A 22,771-nucleotide genomic window follows, 5' to 3' on the forward strand; every position below is an offset into this window, starting at 1 on the left:
GAAGTACTTAATTGCTACTAGTAGCTAGTAGTATTTTTCATTCTTAAGAATATGATGATAATTATAAAGTCAGTAACAAACTCTAACAACCTTTTTTTTCATGTCTTTTTCTTTGTTTCTTGTTTACCGACTCAATCCTAGTAATTTAGTTCTCTAAACTTTGACATGTTTTTCTTACTTTTGCTAGCTAGGGACATCACGTTACATATTTAGGTCAGAGTTCGAATCTCGGATTTTCCAATTACTTATTTAAGGGGTAAATTTCTAACTATTAGATTACTTACGAAAAAGAAGTTATTCTACTCATTCATACGGGGCCGGCCTAACAAATTTAGAGACCTAAACCAAATTTTATAATAAGACATATTTTAAAGAATTATAACGATGCCTTAAAAAAAATAATACTAAACTTGTAAAATTAAATTTTGTTGAATATGAGATTTGAATTATAATTTTGTTGGATATGATCCCTGCATTCATATTACCTTGACTATAGTTCATCTTCCTTGTGATTTAAGATTGTAAACAAATTGTACTCATTTATATGACCTTGGATACTAAAATAGACTTGTCCAAGTGTTAGCTTCCATGTCTTTTTCGATGTCCATGCATAGAAGATCCTCATCATAAGGATTTAAAGGACAATTATAAGATATATTATAAGTTAATGAAGTCAAAATGTCAAATGTATCTTTTGTATAATCGCCTAAAAGGAGAGACACCAAAGAAGCATTAAAAGCTAAAAAACACATAAATGGGACAAATCATTTAAATCGCCTTGAAGTAGATCTTTTTCTCCAGCTTCTTCGGAGTTTAGTTAGATTTTAAATAGCTTTATCCTTTATATCTACATACAAGTCCAATCGTTTATCAAACTCCAAAGTTTTTTTTTGCTTCTTGTTAGTCATCGTCAAAGCTATCTTAAGAATTTAAATTAAGACATTAGATTTATGAGTATTTTTATTTATAATATGTTCAAAGAATATAATCATAACACCATACTTTTATTTAGAATAAAAACAAAATCTTCAAAGAAAATAATCATATAACACCATACTTTTATTTAGAATAAAAACAAAATAAAGTGATTACTTAAGAAATCGTCAGCTATGACATTTTATTTGGCATTATGGAGATCTTATTTTTCTTCAAAATGTTGTTACCATATATGACTAGTCTATGTCTTATAGTTTGCTGTTGATGATCCATGTTTGAAATGTGTGGAGACAGGCCACCTAATTTAATACCTTAAGTTACATTTTCATAAGTATCTCTAACTAAATTCTTGTTCAACCCAATCAAATCACTTAGATTCAACAATATATTTTTATTTGTTATCAACCAAATGGTTGACAGTGCTAATATTTTATTAATTAATTTGCTACATTTTTTTTCTTCACATTTTAATACTGTTTTATTTTGACAAATTTAGAATGTTAGCTAGTTTCCTACCAATAGCCACTTAAAATAAACAAAATCATTAGCCTAAGTGTCCTGAAATAAAACAGGGGCAGGATACCCTACACGTTTTTAAGCTTAACATAAAGCTCCCAAACTTAAACTAGGATAGTTTGGATAAACAATTTAATTTTTAGTTTATAGCATAAAAATTTATTATAATAAAAGTTTATGTATAAACTATTTCTATAAATAAAAATAAAATAAATTTAAATTGACCCATAATACGAATTGGTTAAAGTGAAAATAATTTTTTATCGAAAAAATAAAATAAAAATGATTCTGGACCTCTTAAGTAGATAATCAGAAGTTTTTTTTGACACAAAATCAGAAGTTCTACTTATAGCTTCTGCGGATAGAAAAAATTTGTTTGGAACTGTCCTACAGTCTTCGGATGAAAATTAATCATCGCTAACGATGGTGAAAATTAGTTTGTACCTATATCGATAACCCAAAAAAAAATTACATTTGCTTTTTTATAAACTTTGTTTTTATTAGTTATATATATATCGAAGAACTTATGAAAATAAACTAAAAATAACATATAAACATATCATAAATTGTAAGTTATTTTGATAAGTTCTTACGAATAATCTCACAAATAGTCATGACCATGTTTAAGAAGTGACAAAAAAAGGCTCTCTGTTTTTTTTTAGAGTAATAACTAGGCTATGTGTTTTCTAATAGAACACTTTGACGGGTATTACTTTTTCATCAAACCATTACCATTTTTTTTTTTATTTTAAGCGATTTATTTTCTACAACCACCTTAACAAAGAAAATGTCTAATTGGACTAACGCAAAATTAATTTGCACTCTTTTTACTTTGGAAACTTCTAAGATATGTAGTCTAGGGTCCATATAGTTTGGACTCGTGGAAAAATATTCAATTTAGATCAATATAGATTTTTTTTCCCCTAATATTTGATTTAATTTCCCCAACAAATTTTAGTACTATTGTCCATCAAATCTAATTTAATGATATTTGGATCCTCTCCTTCACATTACAAGAGAAGGAATGAGGGAAATGAATTTGGTGCAGTAACTACATGATAGTTACTCATCTGAACCGTCTGATCTCCAATCAACAACTAACATCAATTACTTTGAGAAATTGTATGATTTTTAAATGCATGAAATTTAGATTCGAGAAATGAGAGCAAATTGAAGGGTAAAAATGAGATAAAAGAAGAGAGAGATGGAGAGGATGGAGAGAGTGATGGCGAGAGATGAAAAGATATAATCCACATCCTATATTTGGTATGGATGAACCATAGTTGAAGTTGAAGATTTAATGTAATGGTAGGAAAAAATGGTCTAAATTGGACCAAATTTTATATGGGTTCAAACTATATGGACCCTCTAGTCTACTATAAGCACATTCTCAATTAAATATTTTAGTTTATTATAATAATATTTAAAAATTTGCTTATATACGAGACTAGTAAATAAGTTTTGTACAAATTTATCAACTGAAGAAAGTTTTGTAAAATTATTAAATCACTTTCTTTTTATCCATATATATATATATATATATATATATATATGGAAAACTATCAACAAAATTTAATTTATTTCCAATTATTTTTGCATTGTAGCAAATATATATATATATATATATATATATATATATATATATATATATATATATATATATATATATATATATATAAATTACACATGAACAAAAGGTACACGGACAACGACCGCTAATTTCAAGAGCATTTGAATGAAATGGTATGAAATTCTTCCAACTTAATCAAGTGTTATGAGCTCGAATCAAGCCTTAAAAATGTAGCAATGTTAAAACTTTTGAGAGGGAGATTTACTATTTATTATTAGTCTTATCCGACTCGAGAAATTAATTAATACTACAATTGCAAACGAATGATACCTAATCTATATAAAAATAAATAAAAAATAAACTCAATTAACATTATGAAGAAACATATTTGAGCTTTATTTGTAACATGTTTAGCATATTATTAAATTCTAAATATGTAAGTGTCTACACCAATAAAACTTTTATGTTTTTATTCTAGTGCCTATCAAATGTCATACTTAGTGAGACAAGAAAAATGTATAATTCAAAACCGTTCATATTCCCTTGACAAAGTCACAAAATAATCACCCATTTTTTGAAAATTCAACCTCTAAGTAAATGAAGACTTGAGATAGAAGCAAACGTTGATGAAAAGAAAATAATTAACTATTGGGTGCAACAACTTTCATAAGGTTGAACTAAGTTTCTTGATGTAACTTACAACTTTTAGCCGTAATACAACCTAATCTGCCAAACTTAAAGACTCTAATCTTCACTATAAATACCATTCTCTCCCACTCTTACTTCCATTGCAATTTGCAACCTTAATCTTCATACACACACATAGTTTTAATTACATTTGTTAATCACTCTCTAAACAATGGAAGCTCTCAATATCCTCTTCTTAGCAATTTTTGTTCTCTTGGCTTCTTTTGCTAATGCCAAAGTTCACGAGCACGAGTTTGTTGTAAGTTATTTTTCTCTTTCATAAAGCCAGCCTTTTATTCTTTTTTTTAACGAATCAAAACGACAAGTGCCGATTGCTGAAACATAGTGGATCGTGTGATAGCAAGACTACTCTGCCACTTACAGTTTTATTTGTTAGTTTTTTTTTTTTTTTTTGGTGATAAGTTTTTAATTTAACCTTTGTGAGATTAATTATTTTGCATGTTTTATTGAGATAGGTTCAAGCAACTCCAGTGAAGAGGCTGTGCAACACACAAATGAGTATTACTGTAAATGGACAATTCCCTGGTCCAACTTTAGAAGTTAATAATGGAGATACTTTGGTTGTTAAAGTCACTAATAAAGCTCGTTACAATGTCACCATTCATTGGTAAGATATTAAGCTAGGACTAATTAGTAGCTTAATTTTCATTTTATTGTTTAGACAAATTATAGTACTATAGTTCACTCTGCTTATTAAAAAAATTAAGTAGCTCATTTTAATGCAACTGTGATTGAGGTTATATCAACTGCATATGAACTTGATTATATGCAATGCCAAAGATTGATTGCAACTTCAATTTAAAAATCTTGATTGCATATTTTGAATGCAATATGCAAGAAAGGGTCATCTATAAGCAAATATTTGATGGTTTAATTTATATATTTGATTGTTTAGGCATGGGATTAGGCAAATCAGAACAGGATGGGCTGATGGGCCAGAATTTGTGACACAATGTCCTATTCGTCCTGGTGAAAGTTACTCCTATAGATTTACCATTCAAGGACAAGAAGGTACACTTTGGTGGCATGCTCATAGTTCATGGCTTAGAGCCACTGTTTATGGAGCTCTGATCATTCATCCTAAGCAAGGAGATTCTTATCCTTTCACTAAACCAAAGCGTGAAACACCCATTCTTCTAGGTAATTAATCATGATTTTACTTTACAATTTACATATAACATTTTTTTAATAATGTTTCAAATGTAAACATTAAGTTTTTATATTTAACACAACTAATTTTTATTCAATGTTTGTTTGATATGTTGTGACATGAGTTTAAACCTGCAATTCCTCACTTCTCAACACTTCAGTGTGTGAGTTTCGCTGCTAGGCTTAAAAAAAAATTAATAAAGTGAGAAATATCACTATTTATAATTTTATACAAATTGGTTTCTCAAAGCGACTTATAATTTGGTACAAAAGGAAAGGAGTAATTTTTTGCCTTAAATTTGTGACTTTCATTTTCTTAGAATAATTCTTGTGTATAACTTGGAAATTAATGATGAAATTGATGAAATTATAAAGGAAATGGAATTATGGGAAATGTTTGTCTTTATCTTTTTTGACAAAGATTGTGTTCATGATGGAGATGGTTTAACAATGAAAATAATAATGATGATTATTTGTTAATTAGGGGAATGGTGGGATGCAAACCCTATTGATGTTATAAGACAAGCCACACAAACAGGAGCAGCTCCAAATATATCTGATGCATACACTATCAATGGTCAACCTGGTGATCTCTACAAGTGCTCTAGCAAAGGTTTGATTAATCATCTATATAGTTAAATATGATTAAATCCATCATTATTGCATATAAATTAAATTTTGATTTGAATATAATGTTAGTCCTATAAATGTAGCATTTTTTGTTTTAGTTCATGTAAGTTTTATTCTTTGGGCTCAGTCTTTGTAAATTTAAAATAATTGTTTAATCTTTGACGTCATATGTGGTCCAATATAATACGTCATGTGGCGTCACATAGCTCAATAAGGTTTTGTTAATGACTAAAAACAATCGGTTTTTTTTTTTTTTTTTTAATTTGTAAGGATCGAGTTCAAACAAAACGATTTACATGAACTTAAACTAAAAAGTTCTATATTTGCAGTACTAAATTCATATTTAAAGTTTACCTTAAATTTTTCATGAACACAATGACTAAACTTTTTGCATTATTTGACATGATCATTTGGTAATGTAGGCACAACAATTGTTCCAATAGATTCAGGAGAAACAAATCTCATAAGAGTAATCAATGCAGCATTAAACCAACCACTTTTCTTCACAATTGCTAATCACAAATTAACAGTAGTAGGTGCTGATGCTTCCTATGTTAAACCATTCACAACCAATGTCCTAATGTTAGGACCTGGCCAAACCACTGATGTTCTAATCAATGGTGACCAACCACCATCAAGATACTACATCGCCGGACGCGCTTACCAATCCGCTCAAAACGCTCCATTCGATAACACAACAACTACAGCAATTCTTGAATACAAATCATCACCATGTCCTGCAAAAGGGGGTGCAAATATCAAACCTATTGCGCCTACTTTACCTAATTACAATGACACAAACACTGTTACTTCCTTTAGTAAAAGCTTTAGAAGTCTTAGAGAAGTTGAAGTTCCTACAGAAATTGATGAAGATCTTTTCTTTACTATTGGATTAGGACTCAACAGTTGTCCATCGAATTTCAACGCGAATCAATGTCAAGGACCGAACGGAACACGGTTCACTTCTAGTATGAACAATGTGTCTTTTGTACTTCCTAGCAATTTTTCAATCTTGCAAGCTCATAAACTTGGTGTTCAAGGTGTTTTTACTACCGATTTTCCCGCGAAACCTCCGGTGAAATTTGATTACACTGGTAATGTGAGTCGGTCGCTCTGGCAACCAATTCAAGGGACTAAAGTTACTAAGTTGAAATTTGGTTCAAGGGTTCAAATTGTTTTGCAAGATACTAGTATTGTTACTCCTGAGAATCACCCTATTCATCTTCATGGATATGATTTTTATATTGTTGCTGAGGGATTTGGAAATTTTAACCCTAAGAAAGATGCTTCAAAATTTAACCTTGTTGATCCACCTATGAGGAACACTGTGGCTGTGCCTGCTAATGGTTGGGCAGTTATCAGATTTGTTGCTGACAATCCAGGTAACATTAGTTCAAATCCAACTTTGCATCGTATTTAAGGCTAAATATATTTTTAGTCTCTATAAATTTGTTACTTTAACTTCTGTATTTAGTCCACGTAAAATCAAAGTAAGGACTAATTGTAGGTAAAATTTATGTAGTGACTTAACTTCAAAAGTTGTAAATTTTATAAAGACTAATTTAACCCTAAATTTTACAATAAAGATTAACGAACCAAATCTAGATCCCCACATCAAGGTTTTTGATTTTTTTTTTTTTTTTTTGGCAATAATTTAGGCAACACTAGTAGTTGCATTTGACTGTGATTCTTTGAAATATTAAGGATATGTCGCCGCATTTTGAAACTTTGGTATAAAAATAAAAATCAATTATTCAATGTTTGATCTTATGCAATTGGTTCTTTGTGATGTATGTAGGTGTTTGGATTATGCATTGTCACTTGGATGTTCACATTGGATGGGGTTTAGCCACTGTGTTCTTGGTAGAAGATGGAGAAGGACTATTAGAATCCATAGAATCCCCTCCTGAGGACCTGCCTTTGTGTTAGGACAATAATCCAAAATTATGCAATTTGTCACATTATTTGTAATTTTATTTAGTTTTGATGTTCATTGTTTGTTTCCCTGCATTGGGGATCTTTTCTCCTTTGTTATGTTTCATTTTTCTTTTCATAGAGATAAATTGGATTTAGAAAAAAGATGGTAATGTGATTTCAAACACAAATGCTATCTTATAAGTGTCACAAACCCAATTTATTAAATTGATACTAGTTGTTATATTTCTCTTTGTAATTCTTGTTATAAGGAAAAGATATATAAGTTTTGATTATTTCTGGATCTTTCTTTCCAAGTCTATGGAGAAAATATGTTTTTAAGATATGACTTAAGATAATCAAACGTAAACACCGACACCTAGCACGACCGAAAATGATCGAGTGTAGTAGTTACATATTTTTGTGTTTTGTTGGACACTGACGTAAACACAGACACTTAGCACGACATCAACCGAAAACACGGCAAAGCTTAAACCAACATATAACATAAGTTTAATATTTTTTCATTCACAGTCGATGTGAGACTTAAACCACTCACATTTGAAATCCAACAATTTCTCCTCAAGTGTGAGTTCACACATCCTGCTCCAGAACCACAAGAGATGGAGACACCACATCTCCACCCAAAGCATTAAGTTAGGAATTAGGTATATGGATCATCTTCCTTATAAATTCAACATTCTTTCTATTCATAGTCGTTGTGGGACTTAACAACTCACACTTAACATCCACAATCTCCCCCAAAGTGAGTTCCCAAAATTCCTATAATTGATCCAATAGCAGGATTCACTCCTGCTACCCCACCAAGCCAACTGAGATACCACTCGTTGGGAAATCCGGAGCCACAAAAGAGGGGGAAACCACATCTCAACTCAAAACTTTAAGGCATTAGGTTCATAGGTCACCTTACTTATAAGTCAAACAAGTGTATGAGGTTTTGTAAGCACATGTCTCTGTAAGTGTTAGGAGTGGAGGTATCAATGAGTAAGACTCTTACATCCAAGTTTGACCGAATTAACTGGGTGTAAACTCGTTTTTTTTTTCCGAATTTATTAAAAAATAAGTTTACATCCGATTTAACACGTTTTTCATACTTAAAAGCGTAAAATTAAATGAATTAACGCGTTAAAACGTGATTTTAACAACAATGAGTAAGAGGTGTTCATATGTTAATTGTATTAAAAACTACATTTTAAGGAACCAAGTGTTTGTATGTGGGGAAATGATCTGGGAGAGCAAATATGTGGAACCGTGTCATTAAAAAATACATGCATCATGAATTGTCGGTGAGTCGCACTTTATTCTCCAAGAGAGATTGAATGTGTAACATTTACGATATGTCTTCTTGAGTGTCTCATATATACTTTGTTAACTATAATTTGTCCTTAACTTGAAATAACATGGTAACGTAGAATTTAATTAGTAACATGGAGGTATTCTTGGTTAGGCAGAAGCCTAAATGTTATATGTTTAGGTGCACTCACAAAATTTTAAAAAAATTAATAAAAAAGATAATGAAATTATGTGAAATTATGTGACTAAATTAGTTTACATTTAAGCTTTTTCAATTGTGTGTGCCCAAATATTTTTTATTTGGGTTTATGACTATGTTAGAATTTCCCAATTACATGTTCTAAATTCCAAAACATAATATGATAGTATACGAGAACCTAACAATGTGTTACTAATCAATACGCTATCATACTATTTCAAGTTATAAAGACATAACTAAATCAGTATAGCCGCTATTTATTGACCCATATTAAAAATAAATAAAAACAACGTGAAGTGTGGAGTGAGTGGGTTTATATTACCCTATAGGTAAACAAACCCACTACCGACTCTCATATTTCATAAACCTTTCCTCCATCATCTTCACTTTTCTTCTCATGTATTTTTTGGTTTGTTAGTTGTTTGAATTTGAGATTTTACTAGCCTTATGTTGATTAAATTTGTCCCTCTATAATGCTGGAGTTGCATCAGAAACATGATATCTGAACAAATGATACACAATTGACGTTCTTTACTTCTCATTTATTAAATATGACTATTAGGATCATACATGTCAATCATCACAAGAACACATGCTACATACATGATACTACCAATATTTTTTTCAGAAGAATTCATTCTCCCTCAATCTTCATATATTAAATATAAATTTTAGAATTATGTATGTCATGTTACAATATATATATATATATATATATATATATATATATATATATATATATATATATATATATATATATATATATATATATATATATATATATATATATATATATGAGAATACAAAATGATAATAAATTTTAACATGTGTTATATTTATGATTATTTATAAAATAAATGAATTTTAAATAATTACATAGAATTTTTCATTATTTTTTGAAAAAACTATAAATTTCACCAGTTACAACTTTAGACAAGTAACACCATCAACTTTAATTATTTTCTTGGTCTTTTATTTTTCTTCATATATACTATTGTATTTTATTTTCTTGCATTTCTTTTTTTATGAATATATATATATAAACCAAAAAATATATTTGTATTGTTTCTCATTATTTTATCTTCACCTTCAGCATTTCACTAGTTAGAGCTAGAACTACCGATTATTAGTTGTTTTGAAGTTTGAGATACTTAGCTTTTGAGTTTTAAGTTGTTTTTAATTTCAGTTTTTTCCTTCATTAGTTTGTTTGAATTTGAGATTTTCATATTAATGTCGTTCAATTTTTTGTATTATCAAGTAGCTTTTATTTGTGTTTTATGTTTTATTTTATATATAATTACTTATTTTAACCGCTTTGCGGCTTCCTCTATTTTTCCGCTACGCTATCAGATATTTCTCATATTGACTTTTTGGCAATCCGCTATTAACAACACTGGATAGGTGTTTACCAAACAATTCAAACAAAGAAATATAAGCATCTTGTGTAGTTTAATCGTAGAAGCTTTCGAACTTTAAAATCATCAATTGTTCCTCTTCTTACTACTTCACATTCTTTTTTCCAGAAGGTTGTTTGTAAAAAAACAAAAATAAAAAGAGGATTAGAAATACAATTGAATCAAATTAGGGATTCAAAAAAGAAAAAAAACCGAAATATTGAAGATGAAATACATGAAATTTGAAAGAAGGATTTGAGTGAGAAGAGAACCTAATTTGAAAACATAAACAAATAATTACACATTCAAAATACAAATCAGATCATGAAATAGCAGATGGAGAAGAGATTTGAAACCTTTATATGGCAAAAGCGTTCTTCGGTCATTTTTTGCTCTGAGAGGATGAGAGAGCACTAAAAAGAGAAGAATTGAAACTGAAATTTAAAACACATGACAAATATTCAGCTCGAATACAATTTTGAATCATCAATGTTCAAATTGGCTATTGTTCGGGTGTCGCGTGTGGTTGAGCCTGAAGGAAGGCAACCATTACACAAGAGGACGCGATATTTTGTCATCGCTGTCATTATACTTGCCTCATCATATGTATGAATTGAAAATGTATTTTTCAATTACTCTGTATTTTTCTCTATTTTTTTATATTAAAAAAAGTTAAAACTTAAAATACGGTTTAACTATTGTGTTCTCCGGTTTTTACCGATTTTATCGGTTCTTTCTTCAGTATGAGAAGGTACTTGAAGCGTGTTCCTTAAAGAAGATCTAGGAATCTTATATTAATATGTTATATAGCAGATAATTCAACATTAAATTAAAAATAAAAAATAAATCACAAGTTACTCAATATAAGATATGAAACAAGTTACTATAAAATAAAATATCTTATAAACAGTACCCAATAAAACATTTTCTATTATGTGCAATAAACTAAAAGGGCTTTAGAAATTGAATATGGTGAATACTAGAAAAAGAACAATATGTCAATTATAATTTCAAATGTAGTACTATATATATAACTAAAACTAAATCGTTTTGACAAATTAAAGCACAAAGCACCACTATAGTTACAAAAATAATAATAGTAACATATAATAATTGCAAGTTGATGAAATGGAATTTAGAGCCAATGTTTTTTATGTGTTAGATGACCAAAATTACGAGAATGGATTCTCTCCATTAAATGAAGGGTCCAGTCCAATCTCAACCTTTAAAAAATAAATATAAAAAATAATTAATTGTTAAAAATTGATATTAATGGTGGGGATTCTCCAACATGAGGAATTTCAATGGGAGAGAATCCCTTCTCCAAAATTACTACTACTTATTTGACTATGTTTGGAGTAATAATATAATTTGATCATCACATGCATAAGTAATTAGTAAGCATGGAGCATGCTTCATAAGAGTTAAGATGACTTTTGTAAAGCATATTCTCAAATTGTAAAGTGAAATTATTTTTAATTGAAGGTCAATATGGATACAACGACAAAAGTGGACTTGTTACATAGAATTCAGTCTAACAAGAAATCAAAAGTTGGACTAATGCTGCAAAGGCAATAAGGCAAAATATGTTGGCATCCAACTCTTTACTTTCTCAACAAAGCTAATAATTGAATAAACACATAAAGTAAAATAATGTTTCTGTTGAAGTCAACATTTTCATATTTGGTTCTTATTTTGGCAAGGCCCAGAAAATTGCTACTACCCAAAGTTGAACTAGAGAATCACTAGTTTTTATGATGTGGGTAGCCGTCCTAAACATGTTTGAACTTTGAAGTGCGTGATCGCGCATCAGTCTTTTTTTAAAAGATACTAACAATTTTTAAATTTTTTTTATCCAGTAATTTAGTGGCTATAAAATTCACTTTAAAGGTGAATAAATGAAGTGTTCCGGTTTTGAACTCCAACTCCTGTATATATTATGTGATGTCCCTGCCAATTGAGTTAAATTCATGGAGATGCTAACAAGATGTTATTATAGTTAAAAAGTTATATGTTTATAATGTGTATTGATGACGGATCGTCACACTCTCTAATCCATGCCTATTTTAGCAACATTAAATGCTTTTTAGTAGGTTTTTAGCAATAAATATAAGAGAAATCTAAATCAGGAATTTGATTACTTGTTTTACAAGAAAACAGGAAAATTGCAGGAAATTACTGAGGTTCACTACGCTGGGGGCGTAGCCCATCACGCGCCGCGTGATGGAGATCACAGGGAGCCAAGTTTTCACTCTGATCACGCGCGGCGTGAAACCTGACCACGCGCGGCGTGAAGCTTTGTTCAGGAATTGGTTTGCTCTCTGACTTGATCACGCGCCGCGTGATTCTGTTACCACGCGCGGCGTAGTTGATGGATTTGCAACCACGCGCGGCGTGATAGATCTGACGCGCGGCGTGGTTGCAATATTATATAAGGAATTCTGTTTTTCTGAGAAGTGGTTGGAAAATTTGGGGAATCTGATCTTGATCTTGGGAATTCCAGGCACGATTGAAGACTGATCCTGTGTTCCAGAGGCTAAAGGTGGCTAGATTGGAAGCATTCAACATCATGGGAGTGGATTCTTTGAAGTTGGAGCAAGAATCGAGCTACTTCACGATGAGAGGCTAGACCTCCATTGAGGTTGGATCATGATGAGGAACTAAACCAATGTATTTCATGTAATCAATTGTATCTGTACTGAATCTCTCTTTTATGAATGTTATTCAATGAAATTCTATCCTTAATGCTTTACAATTTCTGATCAATCTTGCAATGAACTTAGATTTTAATTATGTACGAGAGTATGAGTTGAAATCAGAACTGAATTCATTGTGCATTTGAGTGTTTCCGGTCGAGAGATTGAAACATAGAATGTAGCATACGATCAACGCGTTTTCAAATACTCCGCTACCGGTAGCTTCCATCCAAGAGATTGGAGAAGTATCGGTAGAGGATAGGGTGGATTTTGACAAGAGATTGCGATTCACCATATTGTTGATCTAGTTGTAACATTCGAGTGATTCATTACGATACAATTGAATTGCATGTGAATACTATTGTTTAGGGAATTGTCGACGATCCAACCTCATTCTTAATCAATTGATTTCTCAACATTTTCGTACAAGCACATCTTTCAAACCAAACCCCTAATTTATGTGTATTCTTTGCATCATGTTTATGAACACTATTAGACTCGTTTAATCACACAATCCCTGTGGATCGATATTTTTATTACTACGTGGTAATTCGTTCACTTGCGAAAATTATCCATCATGTATGTCAAAGTTTAGGGTGCAACCATGTTTTATCACCTAATCTAACCATGTTTTTTAGAAATACCATTGAATGTTTTATCACCTAATTTAGTATGCTTTGATGTAGTTGAAAATTGTATAAATTCTATATTTCTTGTGTGCCCTTCTATTAATTAAGTAGCAATGTTTTTTTTTTTAAGGATAAGTAGCGATGTTATAAAAATGTCAAAGTTAAGAAAGAGAAAAAAACCCCATAATATGACATTTTCAAAATTGTACACCGTCTACTATTGAAGTAGCAAACTAAATTCATTACTTAAGTAGCTGTTAAGAAACATGGCATCCATGGGAGAAGGAGAGAAAATAGGTCAAAAGTGTATAATATTGATGAAGGAAAAATATTACAAATGAGAAAAGTAAAAGTAAAAGATTACATCAAAGCCTATATATAGGCATCAACAAACTACTAACTAATCCTCCTAATTACTAACTAACTATATCTTTAACACCCTCCCGCAAGCTAGAACGTGTTCGCAACAACACTTCTAGCTTGAGATAACTAATACAAAAGTACATCAAAATAAAGGAAAATACAATGAGATTCGCCGGAATACATCGGCAAAAAGGACAACTCAAAATCTCAAATACAACTAGTTGTGCTTAACCATCACAAGGAAGAAACACAACCCATCAAAGCCAACTAAGGGCAAATGCTTAACCATCAAGTAGAAGCCACAACTCAAGGCTAAACGACTCGGAGGAAGCAACAAATCAACGCTTAACCACCATAATAGGCAGAAGCAAATCAACAAAGCCAATTAAGGCACAAAGCTTAACCATCAAAAGTACCAAACACTCATGACAGAAGCAAAAAAGAGAATGTCGAAAGAGGTCCGATGTCTATAAAGTGAAGCATCAATACTCAAGTTGTGCTAAAGGTAATTAGCTCATCTAAGGACCAACAAATCAAGGAGAAAGATCAAGTAGCATGGTTGATGGCTAGAGAGTAAAGCATCAATACCAATGTTGTGCTCAAGATGAGATAGCACATCAAAAACCAACTAACCACTCGACAAAGCAAGCAAAGATAACTTGCTCAAGGTACGGCAGAAATCAAGCAAAGCCAATAAGGCGAATCACTACCAAGGAAACAAAGAGTAGATCAAAGAACTCAAACCGGTCTTCAATCTTCATGATAAGAGAAAAAAACTAGCATGAAACATCCATAATGAACAATCCAATTGGCACTGCTCCCAGAAAAAAAGAGAGAAACATGGAGCTTCATATTACTTCCAATTGGTAACAACTCCTCTGTAGTGTGACAACAATAAATGATTTGAGAGCTTTAAATGTTTCACAAAAAAATCAAAGACCATCTAGTATGAAGTGATGCAAACTGAGACCAAGAAGCAATATATTCACAATGGAGACACTCTCAACACAAAGTGCACTCATAAACTTTTACATAAGCCTTGAACCTATAAACCAGTCTTGCACAGAGAAGTATCAAACCACTAATATGGTGCAGGAATACACACATACATTGTGCAACTTGCAGCCCATCAATTACCAATAATGTGAATTACCAATTAATTCTAGCAAGGACAATAGCACTAGAAGCCACAAACAGCACCATCAGGGAAATACAATCCGAAGGAAGAAAAGCAAAAACCAACTACTATCAATTACAAACAAAAGTTTTCACTTGCCTCCATGAATGTAATCACTTCCCTATTTAACAAAGCTACAGAGTCTTCCGGAGCATATACTGACTAACGAAATCAGCTCCAAATTAATGTTCCATTTTCCAATATCAATAAGAAGCAACAGAGTTAGAGAATCACACTATGAAACCATCCAACAAATCATGGCTTAGGGGTAAAATCGAATAGAAACTTCCAAAACTTTAAAATGAACCAAATAGAGTTTCAATCTAAAACTCAAGATCCGAAAATGCACCATAAATCTTTCAAATCAAACAGTCTAACCTTCAACAAAATCTGATGAGCTTGAAAGACAAACCTCAAGAATTATACATATATGGAATCTTCAAAAATTTCTTCAATTTAAGAAATCAACTCAAATTCGTTGCAATTAAGCTTCAAATCCAAAGAAAAGGAAGAACCAAAAGCATAACCATGGAAATCCATCTTCAGAGATAACACAACAGATACGATAGAGCAATGAATCAACAATTCTCTGCACCAACTCACAGAGCCAAAATGACGATCCTCCAAACCCGTTCAAATTTCAGAAGTAACATATATAGCAACAAAAATTTGTGACTTTGTCACTATCAAGAATCAACAGTAGATGAATGCGAGTTCGAAACAAAATCGGGATCGAAACTTGAAGAAGATGATTCCGATCAAGTGAAGGAAAAACAGAGTCTAAGAATGAAACAGAAACGGTGATTCGAAGTCAAATCAAGGAATTGAAATCGAATTGTAAAACCTATAATTTGTAACTGCCTCGAACAAGAAATTGAAACAGGCATAGCCAAAGAATTCCAATCTGAACCCTAGAAATTGGGAAAGCTAGCACAAAATGATGAACAAGAATGAATCAATCTGCAAACATCACACAGATATGAGCGAAGCAATATCAAGAATGCAATCGAAAACGAAATTGAAGAAGATGATGAATCGGTGAAATAAACGGATAGGGGAAATTGGGAGAAAGAAAATAAAGAGATATGAGAAAATTGAATTTTCTCGAGAAAATGCAGCGGAAAATTTCTTTAAGGTGGATACCAAATTTACTCTGATATCATGTTAAGAAACATGGCATCCATGGGAGAAGGAGAGAAAATAGGTCAAAAATGTATAATATTGATGAAGGAAAAATATTACAAATGAGAAAAGTGAAAGTAAAAGATTACATCAAAGCCTATATATAGGCATCAACAAACTACTAACTAATCCTCCTAATTACTAACTAACTATATCTTTAACAGTAGTAATAGGGGTATTTTCCTAATTTCAAAAAGGTCACAAGAAAATTCAGAAAATGCCAAAAGAAATTCTCTTTGTTATGAGCAGCTCACTAGCAACAATTCGGAAGCCCATTAGAGCAATTCCCAAAAAGATCATCAATAAATTAACCTAAGTGGAATGATTATGTTGCCATGAAGTAGTGAATCATTAGTTCTAGAAGATTGATGATTCACTAGTTTGTTATGAATATGTTAGGAAAGGATATTGTCGAGCCAATAAAAATTTAGAATAACATTTTAAGATCATATATTCTTTTTACAATCATCAATGAAATTAGTCAATTCTCTTTTTTATCTTTCAATTTTTAAGACGCTCTTTCAGTTTCAAAACCTAGAAGATCTCCACTCCTAATATTTGGTGGTTTCATTCTTGAACTTTTACACCTCTCTTGCATTGTCGAATATTACCTCTACATAGACTACACCTTGTTTTTTGGGTGAATTATATAATTTTCTACACCTTTGTTTTTAATCATATTCTTGTATTTTATAAATACCAAATAAAAACATTCATTCACTTTTTAATTGTTATGAATATGAAGAAAATACCTTTTGTAAATTTAATTTGCAATACAAATATTTATACAAATTACGGTAAACTACGAGTTTATAGTGAACATTTTCCTTTTAGAAATAGTGGGGTGGGTGAAAAAAAGGGAGAGTATTATGAAGAAAGGAATAAAATTCGGAGGTGTAATCAAAAGGAGTAGGGTATGTTTAAAAGTATAGTTCCTAACCGAATTTGATGCTCCAGCAATATTGCTGGTTCTATGGGGCCTCTTTTCTGGCATAATGTTTTTTGGTAGTAAAAGAAAATCTAAACAAATAATTACTTCAGTTTCAAATATAAATAAAAAATAATCAAAGAAATTTGGTATATTTAATCCAAAATTTAAATTAAATCTTTTAATTTTTATTGATTAATGTTTATTTATATTTGAGATAGAAGTAGTATAAGCATCTCCAAAATAGAAAAAGAGAAAACGGTTAGGGTTTTAATAATATTATTAAGTATTATTTAAGAAAATAAAATTACATAGATATCTAATAAAAATTAAACATTTTTCATGTCATACAGTTGAAATAGACTATAATGAAATAATTTTTTATGAAATATACTATTGTTATTGAATACCAAATTCACAATGTGTATAAATTTTCTCAAAGAAAAATAGTGGGTGAAGAGCAATCACTGCACGTACATTATTTTTTTTGGATTTATAATGAGTTAGGGATCGAACCCAGGTTTTACTACATCAGTAGACCGAACCTAGTGGTTTCACTACATGTGCATTATTATCCAAACTAAGCAATTAAGGCATAACAAGATTCCAATATAAGCCAACTTTATCATCTGATCCATGTATACTTAGACGCAAGATGCCAAGTTTCTATTCATAACAAAGATGGGCCTCACTAAGGTTCACAACTCATCAAATGTATGCATCAGCAATGTGTAGTTGTATTGTTGAAGTTATTTGAAGTCTCATATGATTTTTGGATTGTTGAGTGTATAAATATGTGAGCACAATCTTATTTTACGAATTAGTTTTTGGGAATGAGATGCAAACATATTTTACATGTTGTACATGTATATTACAAATTTACAACAAAAGAACCTTTCTTAATAAAAATAAATAAGACCCTTTCTAAGTTCTACTTCTAACCCACTAACATTTCTCAAATAAATGAAATGTTTTCTATTATAAAAGAAATTATTTGTACCCAATGAAAAGATGATCAACGTAAATAATTCATAGTTCAATTGATAAAAACATCAAAATAATTATATCGAATATTGTGATTGTAGTTTGAATTTTGACTCCTTCACTTATGTGTCAATTTTCAATATCTATGACCATTTTATCAACTACCAAAATAAATGATCAACAATACTTATAAAACAAAATTAATTTTAATTTTTAGAAAATTAAAATAATTAAATATAAAAATAACACGGGATGGCTAACAACACTTTTTTTTTGTCTTAGATAAAGTGGTAATCCATCGAAATTAAACTCACATATAATTGTGAGATCTCAGATTCGAATCCGGATCACGACGTCCGACCTAACAATTTCGATATTTTTCTAGTTGATCTAGGAATTATGGGACCTAACAACACATTTTCTAACATAAACTAATTAAGATTGTCTCAAACACTTTAGACGCTCTATTTTAATTATTTTTTACATCCTATTTTAATCCTCTTTCTTTTTTTACTCACATCCTATTTTAATCTTAAAAGTTGGTATGCGACATATCTTGAATTCGATTTGGGTTATTAAGTACCTCAACTTGTACAAGCTCATAGCCTTCTTCAAACTAATACACTATAATATATTTTATTAATTAAAATTCATATAGACTCTTGTATTAAAAAAAATTATATAGATTCTACACTAAACCATATGAAAATGTGTATTATTTTTTTCCTAAATTAAAAGATATGCTAAAAGTGTGTTTTTGTTAACGTCACTCTAGACACAAGTGGTTGATACTTGCATCTCTTAACCATTTGCTCATGAGTTTGATTTTCGGTCGGTGCGTATGAAGAAGTATTTGTTGAAAAATATCAATCTTTAAATGGATTTTAATTATCTCGAGTGGATTAGTTAGTCTTTAGAGTTGCGCGGATAATACCTTTAGATTAAAAAATAGTAAGAACCGATCCGGGTTAGAGAATCTCACATTCTTGCTCTTCACATCATGTTCCACATAACGAAACAGAACAATCTTCTAATCAATCTATGTTTGTTTTCTTTCAATTTTTTTAGCCACTCTTTCGTCATTATCAGCAGTAAAGTTGAACCAAACGGTCCAAACCACCATTCAAGAAGTGGTTAAGCAACACAACATTCATTAAACCGTATACCGTCAAAAAAACAACGTACGTGTTACCATTAGGTAACATAAAAGTGTCACAATAGCTGACATGGCACGTGTCCCACGTGCATGCAATATGACGTGTCAATCATACATAGGGATAATGTCTGATTACTCTGATTCCTATTCCTTATACAAAGGAATCCATTCCATAGCTTACACGTTCATTACTTACGTGCCACTTATCCATTTGAACTATAATTGGAGTTGTTGTAGTAGTGTTCTTGAAGTGTTATATTTCTTTTTTAGTCCAATTTTCATCAATAATGATGAAGCTAATATTTATCACTTAGGATTGAAATTATCTGATTCGGTAAATTGGTATGGATGTACCGCTTTGGAAGCTGATTTGTGCTTATTGTTGATTCTACTAGTACTTTTTGGCTTTTGCAATGAAACGGCGTTTTGTTTCATTTCAATTCTAGAAATGACATAAACTATAGTATGCACTTGTGTAGAAACTGTTATAGATAGTAGTGTTCATTTCAGTCTTTTCATATTACATTAAATTAAATTGAGGTATTATAGAACTATGGATTAGATTTAATCAGAGTTTATAATGAGCTGAGTCAATTCAAATCAAATTTATGATCATGAGTTGAAATTTTTTTTCTACAATTAATAACTCATAGCATTTTATTATTCAAAACAGAGGTAATACAAAGCGGTAGCGTCTCAAAGCATTAGCGACTAGATCAAGAAATGACTGTTATAACCTGCTTATAGGCAGCCACAACGTTCATGATAAAACAAGTTCATGATAAAACAACCTGATCCAAATTGTTACAGTTTATTAATTACTGCACTGTAAAAAATTGGTCGATAATTACACACTCAAATATATGGCACTTGCGGCAACTCTAAATAAAACAAATAAAAACATTTAGATGAAGAGAGCATAGAAATTTAGTAGAGCAGTGCCAAAGAGATGAATCCATATCAAATTATGGAAAAATACCCACAGATTCAAGTATCACAAACGAGATGGCCGTAGATTAAGATATCACAAAAGGGATGTCCGCGGATTAAAGTATCTCAAACGGGATGCTTGCGAATTAAGGTATCACAAAAGGAAAATTTGACCACCAAAACAAGACCAGGAGAGACCGGCGATCAATCTGGAAAAATAAACGGTGGCTAAAGGTAAAAGATTCATGGAAAAGTGGCATGTGGGCTGCAAGTGTTAGGGTAACATATAAATAAAGTTAGGATAGAAAGCAAAGGCATTAAACAAGAATCTAATGATGGCTAGGGTTTATATGGAAGCAAGGCCTCCAAAATTAAATAATAAATCAAAGAAGAAAAAAAGTAACGCGAAGAGTAACTGAGAGTTCATTTTTCTGGGTAGAAGGTTGTAGCAGAATTGTATTTCAAGGTGGATACCATGACTCTGATACCATGTTGAATTTGTGATATTTAGGTGAAAGAATAGGATAAAACAATAAGAAACATAAATATTATTGATAATGATGTCAATGACCTAGATACAATATTTAGTATTTACATAATAAAATAGTATGATACTGCCTTGATATTTATAACCAAGTGAATATGTTTAAACCTAAACTAAATCCCTTAATCATAGGATTAGAATAAACAAACCTAATGATAGAGATATTTTCTCGACAAATAATATTATAATATTTTATGCATATTCTAACAATGGGCATTTGACGAATCATGTTGAGGGACATAGGTGTCCTAGATTGGATTTGTCCCCGTTCTTTAGGCTTCTTGGTGAAACATTATTTTAAAATTGCATGGTCATGCCGAATTAAGTCAATATGAGATATTTGACTTATTCGTTAATTAGTATGCTTCAAGATCAAGGAATATAAATATTGAACTATACAAGGATGACATCATCTATGCCTTGTGTTCAATATAGATATGAGGACAAAGGAGTAATTGTACACGCGAACATTATTGTGAAAAGGTTTCGTCTGATCACCTAACATTCTTGTAACTTGGGTAGCAGTGATGTGTTGCTAGACACCGCTCGTTGTTTATAATATTAATAAGATTTAATATTATCGCAAATGTTACGAGAACCTATAGGGTCACACAAACAATAGAACAGTAAAAATGAGAAATATAAGTAAGACTTATAAATAGGGGTGCAGTTAGCGAATAAAAGCTAATTAGTTAGAAAATAGGCTAATGGGCTTACGGAAGCCCAATGGTAATCACTTGACTTGTAGAATACACAAGTGATTCTATAAATAGAACCCTTCTGCTGAAGTCAAAGGTTAAACTTTCGTTTTGAGAAACCAAAAACGCATTCCACTCTCTAAACCTCTGATCCCTTGGCTAGCATTGGAAACCAGAGGAGAACCGTTCGTGTGGACGAGTAGAGGCTTTGCTACGTTGCTCAATTGTGATTGAAGCTCTTTTCTGCACTTCAAGAGGTGGTCACTGCTTCTTGTCACGTTCGTAATATTGATCCAGTAAAGGAAAATCTTTTTTTTTTTTTTAATTATGTTGCTTTTATGTCACGATTTCCCTTCAAATTGGATCGTAACAACACACGTGGAACAAATAAGATCGAATGCGAACAGAAGTCTATCTGATTGGAAACATATAGGAACAAACTTGACCCACACACAATAAAAACGTGTGCATTAATTAACGGATAGGATCATACTGATTATTAAAAAATAATTAAATTCTTTTTCAATTTAGGATTTTAAAAATTTGTCACATCACCCTAGTCCAAGTCCGCCCTAATCGAACTAAGCTAGCATGTGTGATAGTCAAGAGTGTGTGCGGTGTCACATGTTTACAAAACTCAGTACTCTTAAGGCACACCTCAAGAATATTGTATTATCAATTAATCGGTGTTCAAATTCAAAAGCTTCTACTTATTCACTTTAAATGGTAATTAATAACCATTAAACTACAAAAAAAATATTAAAAAAATCCGCACGGCAGGAGTAAGATTCCTTCTTCATCCCAAACCTTCATTGTAGACACATTTTCGTAATCTCTGTTCTCATATACTTCCTCCGATCCTAATTATAAGAGGATTTTTACTCTTTAAATTCATTGGAAAATCAATGTATTTGAACTATATTATAATTTAAATACATTAGTATTCCAATAAATCTAAAAACTAAAAGTTCTCTTATAATTAAAATTAGAGGGAGTAAAACACATGTTTCTCATATAAATATGATTATTAAGCACATTTTTCTCATATAAATACGATTAAGCACATTTTATTTTTAAAAGAATGATAAAATCAATTATTGGACAATAATAACATGTGCATTAAGAGCACCATTATCAGTGCTTTTTGAATGAAA

General features: G+C 31.0%; 1 protein-coding gene across 1 annotated transcript; it reads left to right on the forward strand.

Moving 5' to 3' along the window:
• The first annotated feature begins 3,797 nt into the window (after positions 1-3,797).
• Positions 3,798-7,669, forward strand: LOC123924096 (laccase-5-like). The gene is made up of 6 exons (XM_045976861.1): positions 3,798-3,968; positions 4,186-4,337; positions 4,626-4,870; positions 5,364-5,492; positions 5,932-6,891; positions 7,308-7,669. The coding sequence occupies exons 1-6, from the start codon at positions 3,882-3,884 to the stop codon at positions 7,436-7,438; spliced, it is 1,704 nt and encodes a 567-aa protein (XP_045832817.1). The 5' UTR covers positions 3,798-3,881; the 3' UTR covers positions 7,439-7,669.
• Positions 7,670-22,771: the final 15,102 nt, after the last annotated feature.

Source organism: Trifolium pratense, linkage group LG4 (genome assembly GCF_020283565.1).
Source record: "Trifolium pratense cultivar HEN17-A07 linkage group LG4, ARS_RC_1.1, whole genome shotgun sequence".
NCBI classification, from domain to species: domain Eukaryota; kingdom Viridiplantae; phylum Streptophyta; class Magnoliopsida; order Fabales; family Fabaceae; genus Trifolium; species Trifolium pratense.

Bases quoted from the DNA above. Each gene is read 5' to 3' on its own strand.
- LOC123924096 (XM_045976861.1), top strand. From the start codon at position 3,882: ATGGAAGCTCTCAATATCCTCTTCTTAGCAATTTTTGTTCTCTTGGCT. The intron at 3,969-4,185 runs GTAAGTTATTTT...TTATTGAGATAG, and splicing joins TTCACGAGCACGAGTTTGTT to GTTCAAGCAACTCCAGTGAA. The intron at 4,871-5,363 runs GTAATTAATCAT...TTTGTTAATTAG, and splicing joins TGAAACACCCATTCTTCTAG to GGGAATGGTGGGATGCAAAC.